The following is an 18516-nucleotide window of genomic DNA, read 5'->3' as shown; positions in this document are numbered from 1 at the left end:
TACTCCGCGGACCCGTCTGGAACGGATTAATCCACTTTCCATTACTTTCAATGGGAAAGTTTGCTTCAGTTTATGAACGCTTCAGTTTAAGTACTCCGTGGACTGTCTGGAACGGATTAATCCACTTTCCATTACTTTCAATGGGAAAGTTTGCTTTAGTTTATGAACACTTCAGTTTATGAACAGACTTCCGGAACCAATTGTGTTCATAAACCGAGGTACCACTGTATTTAAAGACAATTACATATCTACGTGGAAAGAAATTAAGAGGGATTTCGAAGTACGTGGAAGGATGAAATTATCATTTTAGGGTAGAATATCTGCTGTAAAAATGAATGTGCTACGGAGAATGTTCCCGCCCCCAATCTATACCTGTGATAGGTGGGACGGGACACTTCAAAGAATGACAGAAAGTAATCTAATAAATAATCAATCTAATCTGGCAGGGGAAGAAACCAAGAATAAAATAGAAATTACTAACTGATTCTAAAGAAAGAGGGGGCTTCTCCCTGCCAGTTTTGAAGTTATCTTATGAAGCGTCCTGCCTCTGCTGGTTGCGGGAATGGATTTTGTTAAAAAATACAGATTTACTAGACCTGGAAGGTCACGATAATAGATTTGGGTGGCACGCATGTTTGTGGTATAATAAAATGAAAGTACACAAAGGAACCATTTGATAAGAAAATCAATCTACGAGGCATGGGATAGCTATAAGAACTTATGAGAATGGAGAACACCGTGGTGGCTCTCTCCATTGGAAGCAATTTCGGTTAAAAAGGTAAATATGAGAGGCAAGTGGGCCACCTATAGAGATTTGTTAAAAGAAGTGGGAGACCAATTAAAACTGAAAAAAATTGAAGATATTAGAGAATTATTAGCGGACTGACTTCAGTATCACCGATTAAATGATGTCTTTAAGAATGATTAAAAAAAGGTTTTGATATAATGAGATCGAGGTTTGAAATAGATCTGTTGGAAAATAATGTCAAAGTACTATCAAAAATGTACAAATTACTTTTAGAATGGCATACAAAAGATGAAGAAATCAAGGCAGTGATGATACATTGGGCTAGAGATTTTGGATATAATATCCAATTTTCATCTTGGGAAAAGTTATGGAAAGAAGAAATAAAATTTACTGCATGCTGTTCGTTGAAAGAAAACTACCGTATATGAAAATGATGTATCGTTGGTATCTAACACCGAGTAAAATTGCTAAAATGTACAAAACAAGTTCAAAATCGTGTTGGAAATGTAAAGAGAAGGACATTTTACCATATGTGGTGGACCTGTACACTGGGAAATGATATATAATGAACTAAAGAAAATTTTCAAAAATACAGTTGTTAAAAAACCAGAAGAAAACCCCCCCAAAAACTAGGTATAATAGGTGAAGAGTGAAGAGTGGCCGTGGAAACCCAGCCAGATGGGTGGGGTATAAATAATAAATTATTATTATTATTATTATTATTATTATTATTATTATTAGTTACCAAGAGAAGATAAAATACTTTTTATGTATGCAACAACGGCAGCAAGAATGCTACTAGCCTGTGCTCGCTTCAGCAGCACATATACTAAAATTGAGAATGCTACTAGCCCAGAGATGGAAGGAAGGAGAAATACCAACAAAAGAAGAATGACAGATGAAACTGATGAGAGTATGCGGAGATGGCGAAACTGATGGGGAAGATCCGAAACCGGGAAGATCAAGTATTTTCTAAAGACTGGAGCTTAGCTGCCAAGTATCCCGTTTTTCACGGGAAACCCCCGGATTTTAATCCGTTTCCCGCTGTTCTCCCAAATGGAAAAAAATCCCGGAAATCCCCTGGATTTCCTACCTGCCAGGGAGCCTCCATTTTGGGTGCCGCTCTTCCCATGTGTGGGCACCGGAAATCGGGCAGAGCAGCACCGGAAGTTGCTTCTATGCATGCCTGGCGGCCATCTTGGTGGTGGCCGCATGGTGGCAGCCTTTCCGGTGCCTCTCTGCCCGATTTCTGGTGCCCACAAATGGGAAGAACGGCGCCGGAAGTTGCTTCTACGCAACTTCCGGTGCTGCGCCACTGCTTATCCCGCATTTTTCAGCGGGAGACTTGGCAGGTATGGACCGGAGTAAATTTGTAATTTATTTAAAAGACCACTGTAAACAGTTAAAATCTTGGCAGGGATGTAATGACACTTGTAATGCAGAATTATTTGTGGAAATTATGGTTATATAATAGATGGATAATGGTAAAAGATGCAGCAAATTTAAACTTAAACATGGAACCCATGGAGGGAGGGAAGGAGGTCCAAAGGTTCAAAAGTACCTTGTATTTTAATGTTTGAAATGGTTATGTTTTATGTGTATAAAATTATCAAAAATCCAATAAAAATCATGTATAAAAAAGAAATTCTTCAGTAGAAGCTCTCCCTCCCCCCATCATCACCTTTGATAGATAATAGTGAATTGTTGTGACATAACAGAACTAAAGAGATGTGCAATGGGGTGCTTCTCCCTGTTTTTCTCTTCAACAGCCTTTGTCCAAAATCTTCCAAGCAAATATGACTGGAAAGAAAAACAAACCAAAAACATCTGCACATAGATCTGACATGCATGTCCCCGGGGGAATCTGAGCCAGTAGAAAGTATTTACTATAAAGTAATTTAAGGAGATAATCAAAATGCAATAAATATTCTCACTGCCAATTAAAGCACAATAAAATATGTATTTGATGTTAAATACTACACTTTTGCATGTTCAATATCTACTAAAAATTCCTGGGATTTAAAATGTTCCAAATCTCATTAACAGCGATCAGATTATAAAAATATTCCAACACAGTACACTACAGGAAGAACAGGGTGAATTAAAAGAACTTACGTTCTGCACTTTGCATGATTATCTCATCAAGTTCTTTTTCCAGCTTTTCATACGTGTCAAGCCTTGCCTGGTACTCAGAATTTTGTGCCTGAAGTTCTGAAATCCGTTTCTCACTCAGTGCTTGAAGATTATAAAATTCTTTGGTTAAAACCTATATGAAAATTAAAATGAAAGTTAATTAACAGAAGGCTATAAATTATTTATGGGGGAGACAAAAGCCCAAACAGTTAAAGTAATGAGTTCTACACAGTTCAATTGCTATTTAACTTACAATTAAGATAAGAATCCAATATGCTCTATTAAAAGCAGTACTACGTACAGATTTGTATCGTGACTCTCAAATCCAAAGTCATTAAACATGTTTCAGTTACAAAAGGAATCCAATCTTAGTCCACAATTTGGTAGTCTTTGCTGAATCCCTAAATTAATATTTATGGTTGCTGGTACTCTAGTGTGTCAGAAATAAAGAGTTGACTATCTTTGCTTTGGGGTACAAACTTCAGATTCTATGCCGCATGGAAACAGGTATATAGAAAGACATGCAAAAAAAGCAAGGCTCCCATCTGTATAAATTTATAGTAGTATTGTATCACTTTAAACAGTCATGGATTCCCCCAAAAGACCCCTGGGAGCTGTAGTTTGTCAAGAGTGCTGAAAAATGTTAGAGAAGCCCTTTCTCCACCCCTGTGGTTTAACAATCAATCATTCTTCTCAGAGAATTCTGGGAGTTGCAGGGGTCTCCTAACAACTTCCCTTTTCAGATGTCCATCTCCTGCTTCCTACTGCAATGCTCCAAGAAGCTGCTACTGAGAGTCAGAGGAAATTAGCTTGAGGTACCAGGTGGGTGGAATTAATAGAATTATTTTTTGGGGGGGAGGGGGGGACCTCATTTGAATCTTGTATCCTGTTTGTGCAAAACTCTGAGCTATTATACTGAAAGAAAACAAGTGTCATAGAAGATATAGTTTTGTTTGAAGAGAAAAACTTGTTTAAAAATGGGGGGGGGGGACTCAACCCAGCCCTAACAACCCACAAGCTGTGCTTGAAGCAAATGCATGCAAGTGTGAAAACAGCATATATTATAATAAAAAAAGTTTATTGTCATGTCTATCACAGCTCTTTAAAGGTCCTGTGTGATCAACCATTTAACAAATTAGTACAGTGGTGCCTTGCTTAACGAATGCCCTGCTTAACAAAATTTCCGCTTAACGAAAGGATTTTTCGAGCGGAGCTTGCCTCGCTAGATGAATGCGTTTTATGAAAAATTCGTCTAGTGAATCACGGTTTCCCATAGGAATGCATTGAAATTCAATTAATGCGTTCCTATGGGCAAAAAAAAATCAAAAAAAATTTCAATGCATTCCTATGGGATTCGCTAGACGAATTTTTCGCTATAAGAAAAGACCCGTGGAACGAATTAATTTCGTCTAGCGAGGCACCACTGTAATACCAAAAGGTAAAACCCAATTAAATGTATGTAAAAAAAAAACAAAAAATTATCCATATTTGCTTAAGCTTAGGTCCTAAACAAGAAAGTTCAGTCCAAACAAGAAAGCTTTACAATGCTTCCAGAAGACATATAGCAGGGGTAACCAACTATGAACTTCCTTGGGTGCCCACAACAGGTCTCAGTAAATATCCATTTTGTGTTTTTACCATGCCCCCACAGCAACCATTTCAAGTTATGCCGTGCCCCACACTTCCAATTTGTGATATAGCATGCCACCATAACAGCTATTCTGTGATTGGCACCAATGGCCCTTCCTTAAAATTCTAAATGTGCCCACTGGCCCAGAAAGGTTAGTGACCTCTAGCATATAGGCTTAGATATGCAAATGAAGGCAAAAATATTAAAATTATTAACCATTTAAAATGCAGTATTAGACATTATAAATATGTGATAATAATTTAATTTTATAACTGTTAGGAGAATGATGGCTAATTGGCTAGAACCCTGAACAGGAAAATGTTGTTTGCAGGTCCTACTTGTCTCCTTTCTGTCAATATACGATACTATGCTGGGAAAAACAGATGTTCCAAGAATAAGTATTGCCACCTGTAAAGTCAACAGAACACAGCTGCCCTCTTCTCCAAAATGACCTTTCAATGTCTACTGACAAAATAATTAGTCTTCATTTGCTCAGAATGGTTTCAACGACAGTACAGCATGATTATGATCAAAACATACCTTAAGGTAAGACCTACTTTGGATTGTTTCATGTGCTGCAAGCAGTTTATCTTTAGCACCAAATTACAATGATGCAGTTCCTTACCAGCCAATCACCACTCCGATGGAAGGAGGGGAATGGCGATGAGGAGCCACACCATGGGACCTGCCCACACTGAAGCAGCTTACGGAAGCTTTTCTTACGTACCTCTAGTTTTCGCTGATATTTTTCACATTCCAGCTGACACTGTGAAAGGTTCTTGGAGGTTTCTTCTTGCAACAGCTGTAGACGTTCGCTTTCAAACAACTTCAGTTTATTTTGATGGAACAGTTCAGCTACTTTACTTTCTGTGCTGATCTGCAGTTGTCTGTACCTGAAAACACCCAAGGGAATAAAATGCAAAATAGTAAGAAGCTCAACAAAGTCAATTAGACAGCAAACAATTTATATCCTTAGTATTATGATGATATGGTTTTGCTTCAAAGAAACAATGGGAAAATGCACCACTGGGGGGGTAAAGTCAAACCGTTGGAGAGTTACAGCGCCTGCTGTGGCTGTGGAGAACAAAATGGGAGAGGCATGTTTTACTGCAGCTGGGGCAGATGATGGCATCCAGTTTCATTGTTACAGATGTACCATGGTGTTTCTTCTCTCTGTGCTCCTCCCAGTGGTCATTCCTTCTCTGGCCATTGCTGCATATACATGGCCTGACTGTCTGTCTCTAGGCACAGGGTAGTGACCTCTACCCTGCCCTATAAAAAGCATTATTCAGAATAGCAGTTTGCACAAACCGCTAAAGACAATATTAACACAATTAATTTCACATTAATTCAAAATCCAATTAAAACCATTTAGTACAATTAATTCAACAAAATGGATTAACATGATCCAGTGATACCAGCTTTTCAAAGTCTGATAGTCATTTGGCAAGCGTCTTAGATACAGTACTGAATTTAGTAACTACTTGACTTTTCAGGAAATTCTTAAAGCGGTGGATGGGCGTGATGAAATTATACCAGTTTCCCAATGTCTGGTTTAAAGTCACTTAGCAGGAGTTTTAAATTGCAATGTTTAGCCACCTTGTAGTCAATTTCTTAGCTTGGAGAAAAGTTGGATGACCACACTAAAATCACATTCCACCAAATACAATATTGGGAATGCAATAAGGAGCTTCTTAATCACTGTCCATAGTGCAGGATAGAGAAAAGAAATTCCTCCTGTAACCAAAACTCATGGTACGATTTCATAAACTTTGACTTCAGCAGATCATTGTCTTTTTGTAGCTCAATTAGTTCTTCTTCCCCCTACCTCAATTTCCGCGGCATCTGAAAATAGATTTGTCACCCAATCTGGAATTACCATAAAAAACTCTAATTGCTCAGCCATATCTTTATGTAGCATATCCAAACTGTCACAAAAAATGTACAGATCCTCATACTGTATCCCATCTTTCTCTTCTGGCTCAGACAGACTCTAGCCTGGTCAATTGTAAATAAGCAAACAACATGCTCAGAGGGCCCCACCTTCAGGGACCCCTGCTACCCCCTTGCCTCTTAATGCCCCCATGGTAATCCCAATGCCCTCTGGGGGGTACCATCCACTTTGGGATCTGCTGAGTGAGACATCCATTAGAAAGTTGCCATAGGTACTTCTAAATACAGCTAACACAGTTTAAAATACTTGATTTTCCTAAACCTGGGGTTCTCAGTCCAAGAAAAAGTTAGGTCTTTTGTCTCCCCTCTTTGTATTCTCTGGAAACTGCAGAGGTCCTGTCTAGAACCGCCAATTCTTAATTAAACATTTTCTAGTATATTTTATGACTGGATTATTTAAATGCAATAAAATTAATTACATTTAGAAACAGGAACCATCTTCCTAATCTTTCTCTCACACCCCCATAATCCAATGTAAAACCAGATTAAGAGATAAAGAACTCCACCTTTCTACAGTTTAAAAACCCGAGGCAAAGATTGCCATCCAAATAAAACAGGGCTTTTGGTGCTTCAAAAGAGGTGTCCAAAACCTGAGCTTTCAAGTACTGTGCAAAACATTGCTATTATCCATTACACATAGTTGCAGTCCAGAATTTGTGCATGTGGAATACACTTACTGGGAAAGCCACAGCCTTTCATAGCTTCTCAGTTATATATCCATCAATAGGTGAATAGATAGCAAGACAGTCTCGAGCACGTCCTTGCTAAATGGGCTTCATTCGGAAATGATAACCTCAAAGTCGGATATACAATAGATATATTTAAAACATGATTTAGTCATCTGTGCTGATGGAAATACTCTGGAGAGTTAAGGTTAATTGGAAAACATTTCCTAGACAAATAACAAAGTGAAGAAATAATCAACTTTGAATTGAGAGCCGAGAAGCAGAGCTCACTCCATTGGCTTGGCTGCGATAGGCCAGCTCTATCAGGCACCTCCTGCCTCCGAACTATGCCAGCAAGTCAATATGGGAACAACTGTCTAGAAATTGGTGTCTGAGCTTTTGAGTTTTATTTTCTTCTCCCCTCATTGTTCCTTTTCCCTTTTGTGGAACATCCTCCCTTCAGATGTCAAGGAGATAAATCTGCAATGGGGGGCTTTTTTGGCTGGAGGGCGGAGTACAAATGCTCTAAATAAATAAAACACAAAACTGGGAATCTCTTGCAGCAGCAGAATATGCAAATTTAATCTAGTTTGAGCAGTGCTGAATCAACCAACTAATGGAACATCCATAGACGTTCATGTCAGGAGCATTAAGTAACCTAAAGTTGACCCCCCCCCATCCTGCAATGAACTTTAGCCCAGTAACCTGGTCTGAGATACAGTATCAGCTTCTATTGTCCAAATAAGCCATTTGCTTGGCCATACAATCTCATTTAGCATAATAATTGTTTCTCAGTGTAACTGTAACTGGAGTTTGTATTACAGGTAGGTAGCCGTGTTGGTCTGGATCGAAGTAAAATAAAAAAAAATCCTTCAGTAGCACCTTAAAGACCAACTAAGTTTTTATTTTGGTATGAGCTTTCGTGTGCATGCACACTTCTTCAGATACAGTGAAATGGAAGTTTCCAGGCACTTATGTAGAGAAGGGGTGGGGAGGGGTGGGGATGGGGATGGGGGATCACTCAGAAGGGTGGTGGAAATGGGTGATTGACTGACTGATAGCTGTTGATGACCGCAAATGACTGCAAATGGTTTTGCATGAAAAAGCAAGGGTTGAGATGGGTGAAGATCGCTTATCATGTATAATGAGATAAGAATCCGATATCTCTGTTCAAACCAGGTCCCTCCATGGTTTTGAGCTTGGTGATAAGTTGCAATTCAGCAACTTCTCTTTCCAGTCTATTTCTGAAATTCTTTTGTAGTAAGACAGCTACTTTGAGATCTTGTATAGAATGTCCTGGGAGATTGAAGTGTTCTCCTACTGGTTTTTCTGTCTTCTGGTTCCTGATGTCAGATTTATGTCCATTTATCCTTTGGCGTAGGGTTTGGCCTGTTTGTCCAATATAGAGAGCTGAAGGGCACTGTTGGCATTTGATGGCATACACAATGTTAGAGGATGAGCAATTAAATAGTCCTGAGATGGTATGTTGGATGTTGTTGGGGCCAGTAATGGTGTTGTCTGGGTGTATGTGGCAGCAAAGTTGGCATCTGGGTTTATTGCAGGCTCTGGTGCCAGTGTCCATGTTAAGTCTGGTGGTTGTATTATTGTGGGTGAGGAGATGTTTAAGATGGAGTTTGTATTGTGGCTCCTGCAGCAATATTCCATGTAAGTGAATACAGAAATAAGAGGAAGATTTATACTACTACTTTTTTTTTTTGCAACTGCAGCTACAATTCCCAGTAGATGACAAACCCTTAGTGCATGTTATTTTCTTTTAAGTACTATTTCTGTTGTCCAAAAGAGTAAAAGTGATTTAAACTGAAGTTCTTGCCAGATGTTGCATTTGCTTTCCATCTAGTAATTAAACATCCATAGTGTTTTGCATTTTGGTTTAGTAAAATCTCTCTTTTCGACAGACTGAGGGAAAGCTTACAGCTCTGTTAAAGCTTCTTGCTGTAAATGCTGCACCATAATCACTGCTTTAATGCCCTCTGCCCCACCGCTACCAGGAGCTACTGGGCCAGAAACATGGAAATGCAGCAAAACAACAAACATGCAGAATACAAAAGGAATCAAAACTAGAAATTGATTTATCACCATCAACATAGCATCATTATGCAGAAAAGGAATGCAATTTTAGAATACCATTACTATGGAATGTTAAAATAAAATACATAACAATGATTAAATTAAATAAAAATGGAATTATTTATTCCCATTCATTGGTAACTTTGACCAGGGACAGAAAACACCACTGACTAGAAACCACACAAACAAACGGGGTTTGGTAATATTAGTAACTTCTACAGCGCTGCTGTTACCTCAAAGACTGAACTATGATCTAATTTACCTCAAACATTTCTTGTCCTCTCTTACCATGTTGTAACACAGAACACTATTAAGCTTTGTTGATTACAATGGAGACTTTGCTCTTCCAGTGAAATAGCTGGGATTTATTTTCTTAACCTGAGCTCAATATGTGCAGCGTTCAGGCTGTTTTGTCATTGTGGTAATATTTTCAACTTTGTGCAAACATTTGTTAACAGAAGACTCCCTGGCTATGGCAAAAGGTTTTGAAGCAAGCTCACCAATAGCTTATAAGGCGGAGGAGCATTAGTCTGTTACCGCAAGCACAAAGAAATACTTCATTATCTACATTTGGGATAAATCCTTTCAACGTGACAACAGTCAGAAGATCAATCAAAACAGCAGTCACATTCTAATGACTGCCTCTTAAACTTTTTGAACACTGAGCAGCTCCATTGCCACTCTTCCAACATGGCACTAAACATTTGCAGTTTATTTTGGCATGTGATAAATACACAGAATTGAAGGAGGACTGTGTAAGTCTCATGCACGAAGAAAATTCACAAACCTAAATCTGTTTCTGATGGAATTGGTGATAAAATAAACAATAAACAATACGCTAAATAGCATTTGTTGTTAATAGTAAGGGTCTTCTTCTGTATTATTATTATTATTATTATTATTATTATTATTATTATTATTACTGCTCTGCCTCACTTTACTTTTCGGAAATGAGAAAGTGCTTGGTGGTGGAAGAACATGGGAGTTAATGCTCTTATTAGCCAGATATGATCAAATATCAAATCGGTGAAGTGTCTCTCCAGGATACAATTTATGAATTTACACATGGCAAATATTAAATACTACATAAAGCATACATACCTATGTCTTTCTATATTATTATATACCACAGATCTAAATACGTTGAAGTAAAAATGTTGAGTGCTTAAAACTATTTCATGAATGTCTTTTCTTTTTATTAAAGGTGTTTCTACCAAGAAATTGCCCTTCACGTTGGCTAAAAAGACTGGTTCATCCACATTTGCCTGACTAAGTCACAAGTTTGAAGGCTTCAGGTGTTCGTGTCGCAATGAAAATAAAACAGAAATATGTTGTTTTGACACTTCACAACGACCATTGCTGCCAGAGAAGTTTGGATTACAACAGAGGTATGAGACTTCTTGGAAACTGGCCATTTTATGTACACCTCCCTGCGTGGCTGGAAATCTGAGTGTCCATCAACATTCTTCCAACACAGCTCCATCCATGTTCAACTAGCTCCTGCTTGCTTTGCAGAATGGAATGATGTTGCAGTGTAATGAAGCTGGGGAAAGTGGGAGGTTGTGGCAGATACAGTCTGCTGAGTATAAGACTACACAGGCTACATATATTTCCAAAGTATGCCGCAGCACGCATAGTTTACAGCAAGTTAGTAATGAGATTGGCCTTTCCTTGGACCTACATGCTGAGAGAGGCACCCACGTGGGTTCTTTTGCTGGGGGGGGGGAGTATAATAAATAAATAAATCAAATGTCAGCCTTTTGATCAGAATGGAAGCCACGTTTTCTTCCATTGACATCTCATAACAACCACCACCACCACCACCAAAACCCTACAAGCTTAATCAGCTAAAGTGAACATGTGAGTGAATAGAAATTATAAGCAATGCCACTTAAATGAGCTGGAAACATTACTCTTGGCAAGTTAATATTCCTCACGAGGCCCTTTAGGTTTCCTTATACCTCTAGAATTGGTAAGAAGTCTTCTTTTGCCAAAAGCAAGTACCACAATGTGGCTATGTCTGTCATAAAACAACTCAGCTGTAATATCATCTGTGGTCCTTGGCTGCAAAATGAACCACTGAATGAATGCAGTATTTTTAATTTTTTGCCTAAGCTGAAGATGCTGAGTATGCCCAACAACTGGGTTGATAGGAATCCCAAGCATGCATTTAAAGAAATCCATTTCAACTCTCTCGTCATGATTTTTTAAAAAAGGAATGTGATGTGATTTAAACTGCACCAAATATTGCTTCTTTAAACACATTTACTGTTCCAACACCCAACAAATTTCAATATATGCTGTTGTGAATACAGTAAGCTCCCAACTGATTACCCCAATGCAAATGTGAACCTTAAAAAGATTCCCCATTACTGCCATACAGTTTATATACAACAACAGGTCTATTTGTAGGGAAGGACATAAGTGAAATATCAATGTAGCCTTCTAAATAAAAACAACCACCACCAAATACTCACGTTATGAAAGTATTTGTCATTATGGACCAATATAGCTTGATCATAGATTATTTAACTACTCTAACTATGTATTAAGCTACATACAAAACAATCCTACTAATTTTAGCAAAGCCACATCCCCCCCTATTGTTTCCAATAAAAGGGCTAGAAGCCATGGATAAATAAATTCCAAAACTAACATATCATGTTAAAATTAAAATGCTATACATGCAAGAGGCTTATGGGGGGTGGGGCAGAATTCTAACCAGAGCAATGCCTTTCAGGTCTCCATGCAGATACAAGGTCAATTAACTCACAGGGCAAGGCTGTTCCTGACATGTTCCTGACACTTTGAAAATTGCTTCCTCTTTATTGTAAGATTTTAGGTATTTTTAATCTCTAATCTTTAGTGTGGGCATTTCTAGTAGCCAGGCTTGTGGTCCAATCTAAAGCTTTAAATTTCAGATTTTTTTTTAAAAAAACATATCTGCATGCTAACTATTCTAGTGTCATTTGGTTTTTTCTATATTTAATTCAACCAAAAGCCTCTATATGAAATATTCTCCCGTGCATTCCCAGATGCCTCAGACGTTCAGCTTGCCAACGAATTGAAGTCTAGTGCTCAAAAAAGAATAAGCAGATCTCCACTGCATATTTTTGGCTGAATGTGCTCGAAAGATAAACCTAGAAAGATTAAATTAGAGATTTCAGTTCCTAGTTAGACACACTGTGACCTTTCCTTTCCGCCACACAATCTGTTATTGTGGTGATACATTTCTGTCATTCCTATCCCCCCCCCCTTCCCTGATGGCTGGGTAAGGAATCCCTGGACTGTGTGTACTATCCTGGATTCTTCCACCCAAGAGGCAGTTGTATTTGTTTTCCTCCCGCTTCTTTCCTTCAACTCGCACATTATATGACCCACACAAAATTCAGAGATCCCACAAGAGGAGATGGATGCAGTGGGGGGGGGGAGGATCTGTGTTTCAAGGTAGCCAGAAGCTAGGAAATGAAGCAAGATGCAGCATTTCTAATTCAGGAAAAGATGTGAGAAGGGTTGCTTGAATCAGCTTTTGCAGCAAGTAAAACCTACTATTGTGCAGAACTGTTTCTTTTGCTGAGGAAAGTGAAATACAAAATCTTAATTCAAAGTATATGCAAAATTACAAAGAAAAATAAGGATAATGTGCAATGAATGCAGGGTATTATTGAGATGATTTTAAAAGTCTTTTGTCAAAGCACCACTCACAAACAGCATATCGAAAACTCTCTCTCTCTCTCAAATCCTGTGGGCCTCCAAGAACCTGAAGAAAAAACCCATGAAAACTTGTCACCAAGAGACATTAAATCATTCTTTCCTAGTTGCTACCTGATGGCATCTAATTCAATTGCCGCCTACACTCTCTGACACCACCACAGTGCGATGTTGGTATCTGATACATGCTTAACACCTGCCCTACCAAAGCTGACCCTAAATGAACCTGCTATGTGATCCCAGATCTCAGTTGCTTCATGCACCATATTGGCACTTTACTGCAATCTTTTTCTGTTGAGCGTGTTCCTGTCCTATATTAATATGTCACTTTATTCATACTTGTTGTTCTCTTGGCCTTAATGCAGGGGGGTTTAACCAAGATCTGGCTATTTCTTTGATTGAGCTCAGATACTGGAAAGTGCTCATCTTTTACTTGGTGCATCCCTCTTCCCTATGAACACTAAAGTATTAAGAGTCAGAGTCACTTCACAGGGAGACCCACAAGTGGTTGTTGGATTTGGATGGTTCTTCCTACTCAAAAATGGGACACAGTGCACAAATCAGGCTCTTTTGTATACATACGTGAAGATATCCACACAAAGCGTTACTTTAGGTGTGTGCTGGCTGGGTGAACACGGACTGCTCCTCCATATAAGGACCAACATCACCCATTAACTATATATACTGGGCCAAAATTATTATTGTTTCTATGCAAAGATCCAACCATTGCTTCTCCGATGGCTCTTTAATTTTTGACTGATTATGGGATCGTGAGCATGATGAGACTAGATACAAGCTAGATAATTCAGAGACAGAGAAACATGCACTGTATTTGCCATTGGAGAGGATGGCTGTTTCCACCTGCTTAGCCCTGAGAGCCTCCTTAAGGGAGCCGCTTGCAGAAGAACTCTGTAGAATAATAATAATAATAATAATAATAATAATAATAATAATAATAATAATAATAATAATAATAATTTATTATTTATACCCCGCCCATCTGGCCGGGTTCCCCCAGCCACTCTGGGCGGCTTCCAACAAAATACTAAAATACAGAAATCCATCAAACATTAAAAGCTTCCCTAAACAGGGCTGCCTTAAGATGCCTTCTAAAGGTCTGGTAATTGTTATTCTCTTTGACCTCTGGTGGGAGGGCATTCCACAGGGTGGGCGCCACTACCGAGAAGGCCCTCTGCCTGGTTCCCTGTAACTTGGCTTCTCGTAGAGAGGGAACCGCTGCTCTGCCAGGGAGTGTTTGGGAGGACTGCTCCCCCTGAAGCCCACTTCCACCTTTCTAACCTTTTGAGGACAGATCCTGAAGCTGAGGCTCCAATACTTTGGGCACCTCATGAGAAGAGAAGACTCCCTGGAAAAGACCCTGATGTTGGGAAAGATTGGGGGCACAAGGAGAAGGGGACGACAGAGGGCGAGATGGTTGGACAGTGTTCTCGAAGCTATGAACATGAGTTTGACCAAACTGCGGGAGGCAGTGGAAGACAGGAGTGCCTGGCGTGCTATGGTCCATGGGGTCACGAAGAGTCGGACACGACTAAACGACTAAACAACAACAACAACCTTTTGAGGCATAAAAGACAGGAGGGGAGGATGCTTGTCAGACACTAATGTCATAAGGTATGGGGCTGCTTTTGAACAGGAAGTTATTTGATATTTTATTTGATCTATTGGTGGGCTTCATACTCCCTTAAATTTTTATCTCTGTTTATTTGTGTGTGTTAATGTTGTACTAATGACATTATGCACTGTTATTGTACTACAGTAGGGATACTGTTTTCAATGTGAAGTGCTTTGAGCAAAGATGAATTTCTGGGAATATGTGTATATAAATAAATTGACTCTGTCTAGTTAGAAGCCTGTTAAACTCATTGAATTGAGTTATTAGTATACAAACCAACATTCATTGGCAATTCTGAAATAAAAACTAATAAGTGCGCAAAAATACTGATGGCATCCAGATGTTAGAACAAATTGCCGATAAAAATCACAACATCTGGACCATCATTGAATCGGCAATGATCAATTAAGCAATGCAGAACGCTCAAATCCTGCACAGAACACATAGCACATTTTAGTTTAATAAGTGAAAAGTTGTAGTTAAATCCAGTGAGACCTAGGCACATTTATGTTATAAAATCAGTTCTGTTTAATCCTCATCCAGATTTTTATATCTAACAGCATCCTTTTAAACTGGGTGCGGATTGAAAGGATAAAGCCTAATTTCCAAAGGAGGTTCTGCATTACTTCAAAAAGCCAGGGCAGAAAATACATTTGGGCAAGTTCTCTCTCTTCCTTCTCTGTCGGTCAAGATTATTTCCAGTTCTTTCTTTGGAACAACAACCTCTCTGCATCTTCTTCCATTTCCCCTAAAACTTCCATCTTAACTACATATTGCAAAGCACAATGGAACTAGTCTGCTTTTATAGTTAAGGACTGCAACTTTATGATTGGCTTCACCATTAAAACGGCACATATCCCTACAGGAACAGATACAAAAATAAAGTATATAGAGATCTGATATTAACTTCCAAGAGATGACTGTAACAAATACAGGGTGTGTGTTGCGGCACAAGGGAGCCAAAATTAAGCCATCTTCCGTGTCCCTTCAAAGAACCATCATATCAAAAGGCAGTGGGGAAGGGAGAGATTATTATTTTTTTAAGCCAATGCAATCTTTACTGTCCCTCACTACAGGTTCCCTTTTATTTTTGTCTATTCCCACTGCTGAAGAAAAGAAGTGAGGTGCATTCAGTATAGGAAGGACTGTAGCTCAGTGAAAGAACCTCCTCTATAGGCCAGTGGAAATACTTGATTCAACAGTGCCTCAGGCTGGTTAAGTACCTGAACAGGTAGAAACCTACCTTCCTGGTCAAATGTATTATTATTATTATTATTATTATTATTATTATTATTATTATTATTATTATTATTACCCCGCCCATCTGGCTGGCTTTTCCCCGCCACTCTAGGCGGCTTCCAACAATTACCAACATACATTAAAATGTATTAAATTAAATTAAAATTAACCACTTACCAACACAACTATCACCCTATACATGAAATAAATAGATAATTTTTACTAAGTTTCAGTTTATTGGCTTTCATTCAATATATTGCAGATTCTAAACAGCAGTTCAACGCTTCCCCAACCTCTCAATTTTGCATCCCAAAACTGTTTAGTATTTTCACCAGATTCTAATGGACAGGATCTAGAAGGCTCCTTTGCCTTCTGACGATATCTGTGCAGTCTCAGAATGAAGGTTTGTTTTGTTTTTTGTTTTTTTTCAAAGCATTTCAGCACATTTAATTTAAAATATACATTTTGCACATAAAAGACACACCTTTGTGCACAGACTCTGCACACCAAAACCCACATTGCAAAATCCAAAGAAGTGCATACTCTGACTAGGAGTGGCGTTCTGGTCTGCAAGAAAATTTGAGAGCGCCAGATCAGGCTGGGACACCGAGAAGGTTTGTATTGGTCCTGAAAAGTGGACTATTTCGTAGCAGTAAACTTGAGGCATTTGTGAGATTAAAGACTGCAAAACTGTCAAAATTAATCTGGGTAGAAGTCATCTAGTATAGAGATGAATTCACATGTGCTTATATACAAATTACAACATTGTGCATGTCCGAAAGCCATGATGAGAAAGATGAGCTTTCATGTGTCACCAGTGAAGGTTTGGAAGGATAGTGGTTAAAATGGCACAAAGCAGTTGTCATTTACCAGCTCAAGGAAAACATATCCAGAGAAGATATATTACCAAAAGAATTATGAACACAGGGGATGTCATCAGGCTTAGGAAAGTGTCTCACAACTAAGTCAGTCCAATAGTGGCAACTTTTCTATACATTTTCCCATACAGGATTCCTTTTTTCATTCCATTTACCAATTATCTGTAAGCATGCACAAGGAGTTATCTAGCATAAATGAGGGAGGGCAACCGATAAAACTGTTTTATTTTTTTCTGTGAGTCAACAAGTGCCCAGTTGTGACAGATCAAAGAACAGAATCACCACCATATCAAGTCTTGTTCAGAAAAAACAAATGCACAATTCTTTTAAATATTCTCATAATCACTCTATATAAACTGGAGAGATCAACACCAGCAAACATTGGTTATTGCTGCAACTGACCATAAATTTTTAAGTTTCTACAGCAGGGTGCAACATCCCAGTATCACTGCCAAGATTTAAAACGTTTTTGGAGTTGAACTAAAACATGTATAAGATGAGTCATTGTGGCAGCAGAATATGTACTGTAGGAAATAAAAGCTCATTTACAAGTGGGAGAAACATACTCACACTTCATTGGCAGTAATTTATGGAACTTCCGCTCCAGTAAACATAAAATTTAAAATTCTGGAAAATGTGTCTGTTTTCACTGCTGTTTTTATTCACAGATCTAGGATGTCATTACAAAACAGTCCTTATGGTTGTAGCTTTCCTTAAATTGTTTTTAAAATTATCAAATGGCATCCAGCAGTTTTATGAACTGCCATGGCTTTGCTTAAGATCAGAGTAAAGTGGGGAACAAATTTTCCCAAGGAAGAATAAACTGAACAGGTTATACAAACACACGCACCATTACTTCAGTTAATTGGCCCAGAGTTTGGTTTTTCCAAATAGAATTCCAGCACTTAATTCTTTGTAGGCTCTACAATTCACTTCCGGGGCTCCCATTTAGCTCTACAGGACAAAATAAATGGGCTGCAATTGGGAAAGCTCTGGAGGAGGGAAAATAACCCGCTTCAGCAAGCATAGATTTAACCCTAATTCCAATGTTGTCCCCCAACTTGAGTACACATCTTTACTTGGTTTGTTATAGGTGCATTGCTGCCACTCACTGTCACACAAAAAGCCAGCGCTGTGTGTGGTGGCAAAAAAGGGGAGGGAGGGGAGAGGAAAGAAAACAGAGAAAAAATGTGTGCCATCCTAAATTCCTAGGAGGAAAATCAAGATTAAAATGTAGTTTACAAACACACACACAAACACACACGGGAAAGTGCTGTTATTGGAGATGCCCCTATGTTCTTGATACCAGGAGGGTGGGAGAGTCAACTCCATTCATAACTCCATGTCTCTGCAATATACAGTACAGGAATTCACTCTGACCCTTTTCTGTTCCACCTATCATAATGATGGACATGTTACTAGGGTAATATAAACACACAGCTAAAAGAGTAACATAAACATAATTATGCGAATAGATAACAGTTAATCATGTTGCTATTATAAGGGCTATGAAAAGTAACTTAAATCACCACTAGGTTGCATCGTCCTTATCAAAGAATTAAATCAAGAAGAGTATAGAATACTGAAGAAGTCCAGTAGCAGCACAGATGAAAAATACACTAAAAGGCAGCCCAGCAAATAAAACAATATAATCAGAAGATTAACCTGCAGGTTCCACTAGCACAAGGACTTTTAGTTGCATAATGGAATTTCTCTACCTTCTTTTCTTCTCACATGCACCCCCTAAATCTGCTCCAGAAGGCTAGAAGACCCCCATAGCAGATTTAGAGGGTGCATAGGGACATCCCATTGTGTAGCTACCGGTAAAAGTCCTTGTG

At 38.7% G+C, this 18516-nt stretch overlaps 1 protein-coding gene across 2 annotated transcripts in view; it reads right to left on the bottom strand.

The window, feature by feature from the left end:
* PIBF1 (progesterone immunomodulatory binding factor 1) overlaps positions 1 to 18516 on the bottom strand; it is a 79867-nt gene that overhangs the window by 34909 nt on the left and 26442 nt on the right. For both annotated transcript variants that reach the window (XM_060273324.1, XM_035115491.2), the window contains exons 11-12: positions 5239 to 5404; positions 2864 to 3014 (exon numbers count right to left, since the gene is read on the bottom strand). In XM_060273324.1, the coding sequence (XP_060129307.1) occupies positions 2864 to 3014; positions 5239 to 5404 (317 nt within the window). The remainder of the gene's footprint in view (positions 1 to 2863; positions 3015 to 5238; positions 5405 to 18516) is intronic.

Source organism: Zootoca vivipara, chromosome 4, assembly GCF_963506605.1.
Source record: "Zootoca vivipara chromosome 4, rZooViv1.1, whole genome shotgun sequence".
NCBI classification, from domain to species: Eukaryota; Metazoa; Chordata; class Lepidosauria; order Squamata; family Lacertidae; genus Zootoca; species Zootoca vivipara.
Note: the sequence above shows the minus strand (reverse complement) of the source record. Positions and strands in the feature narration are given on the sequence as shown.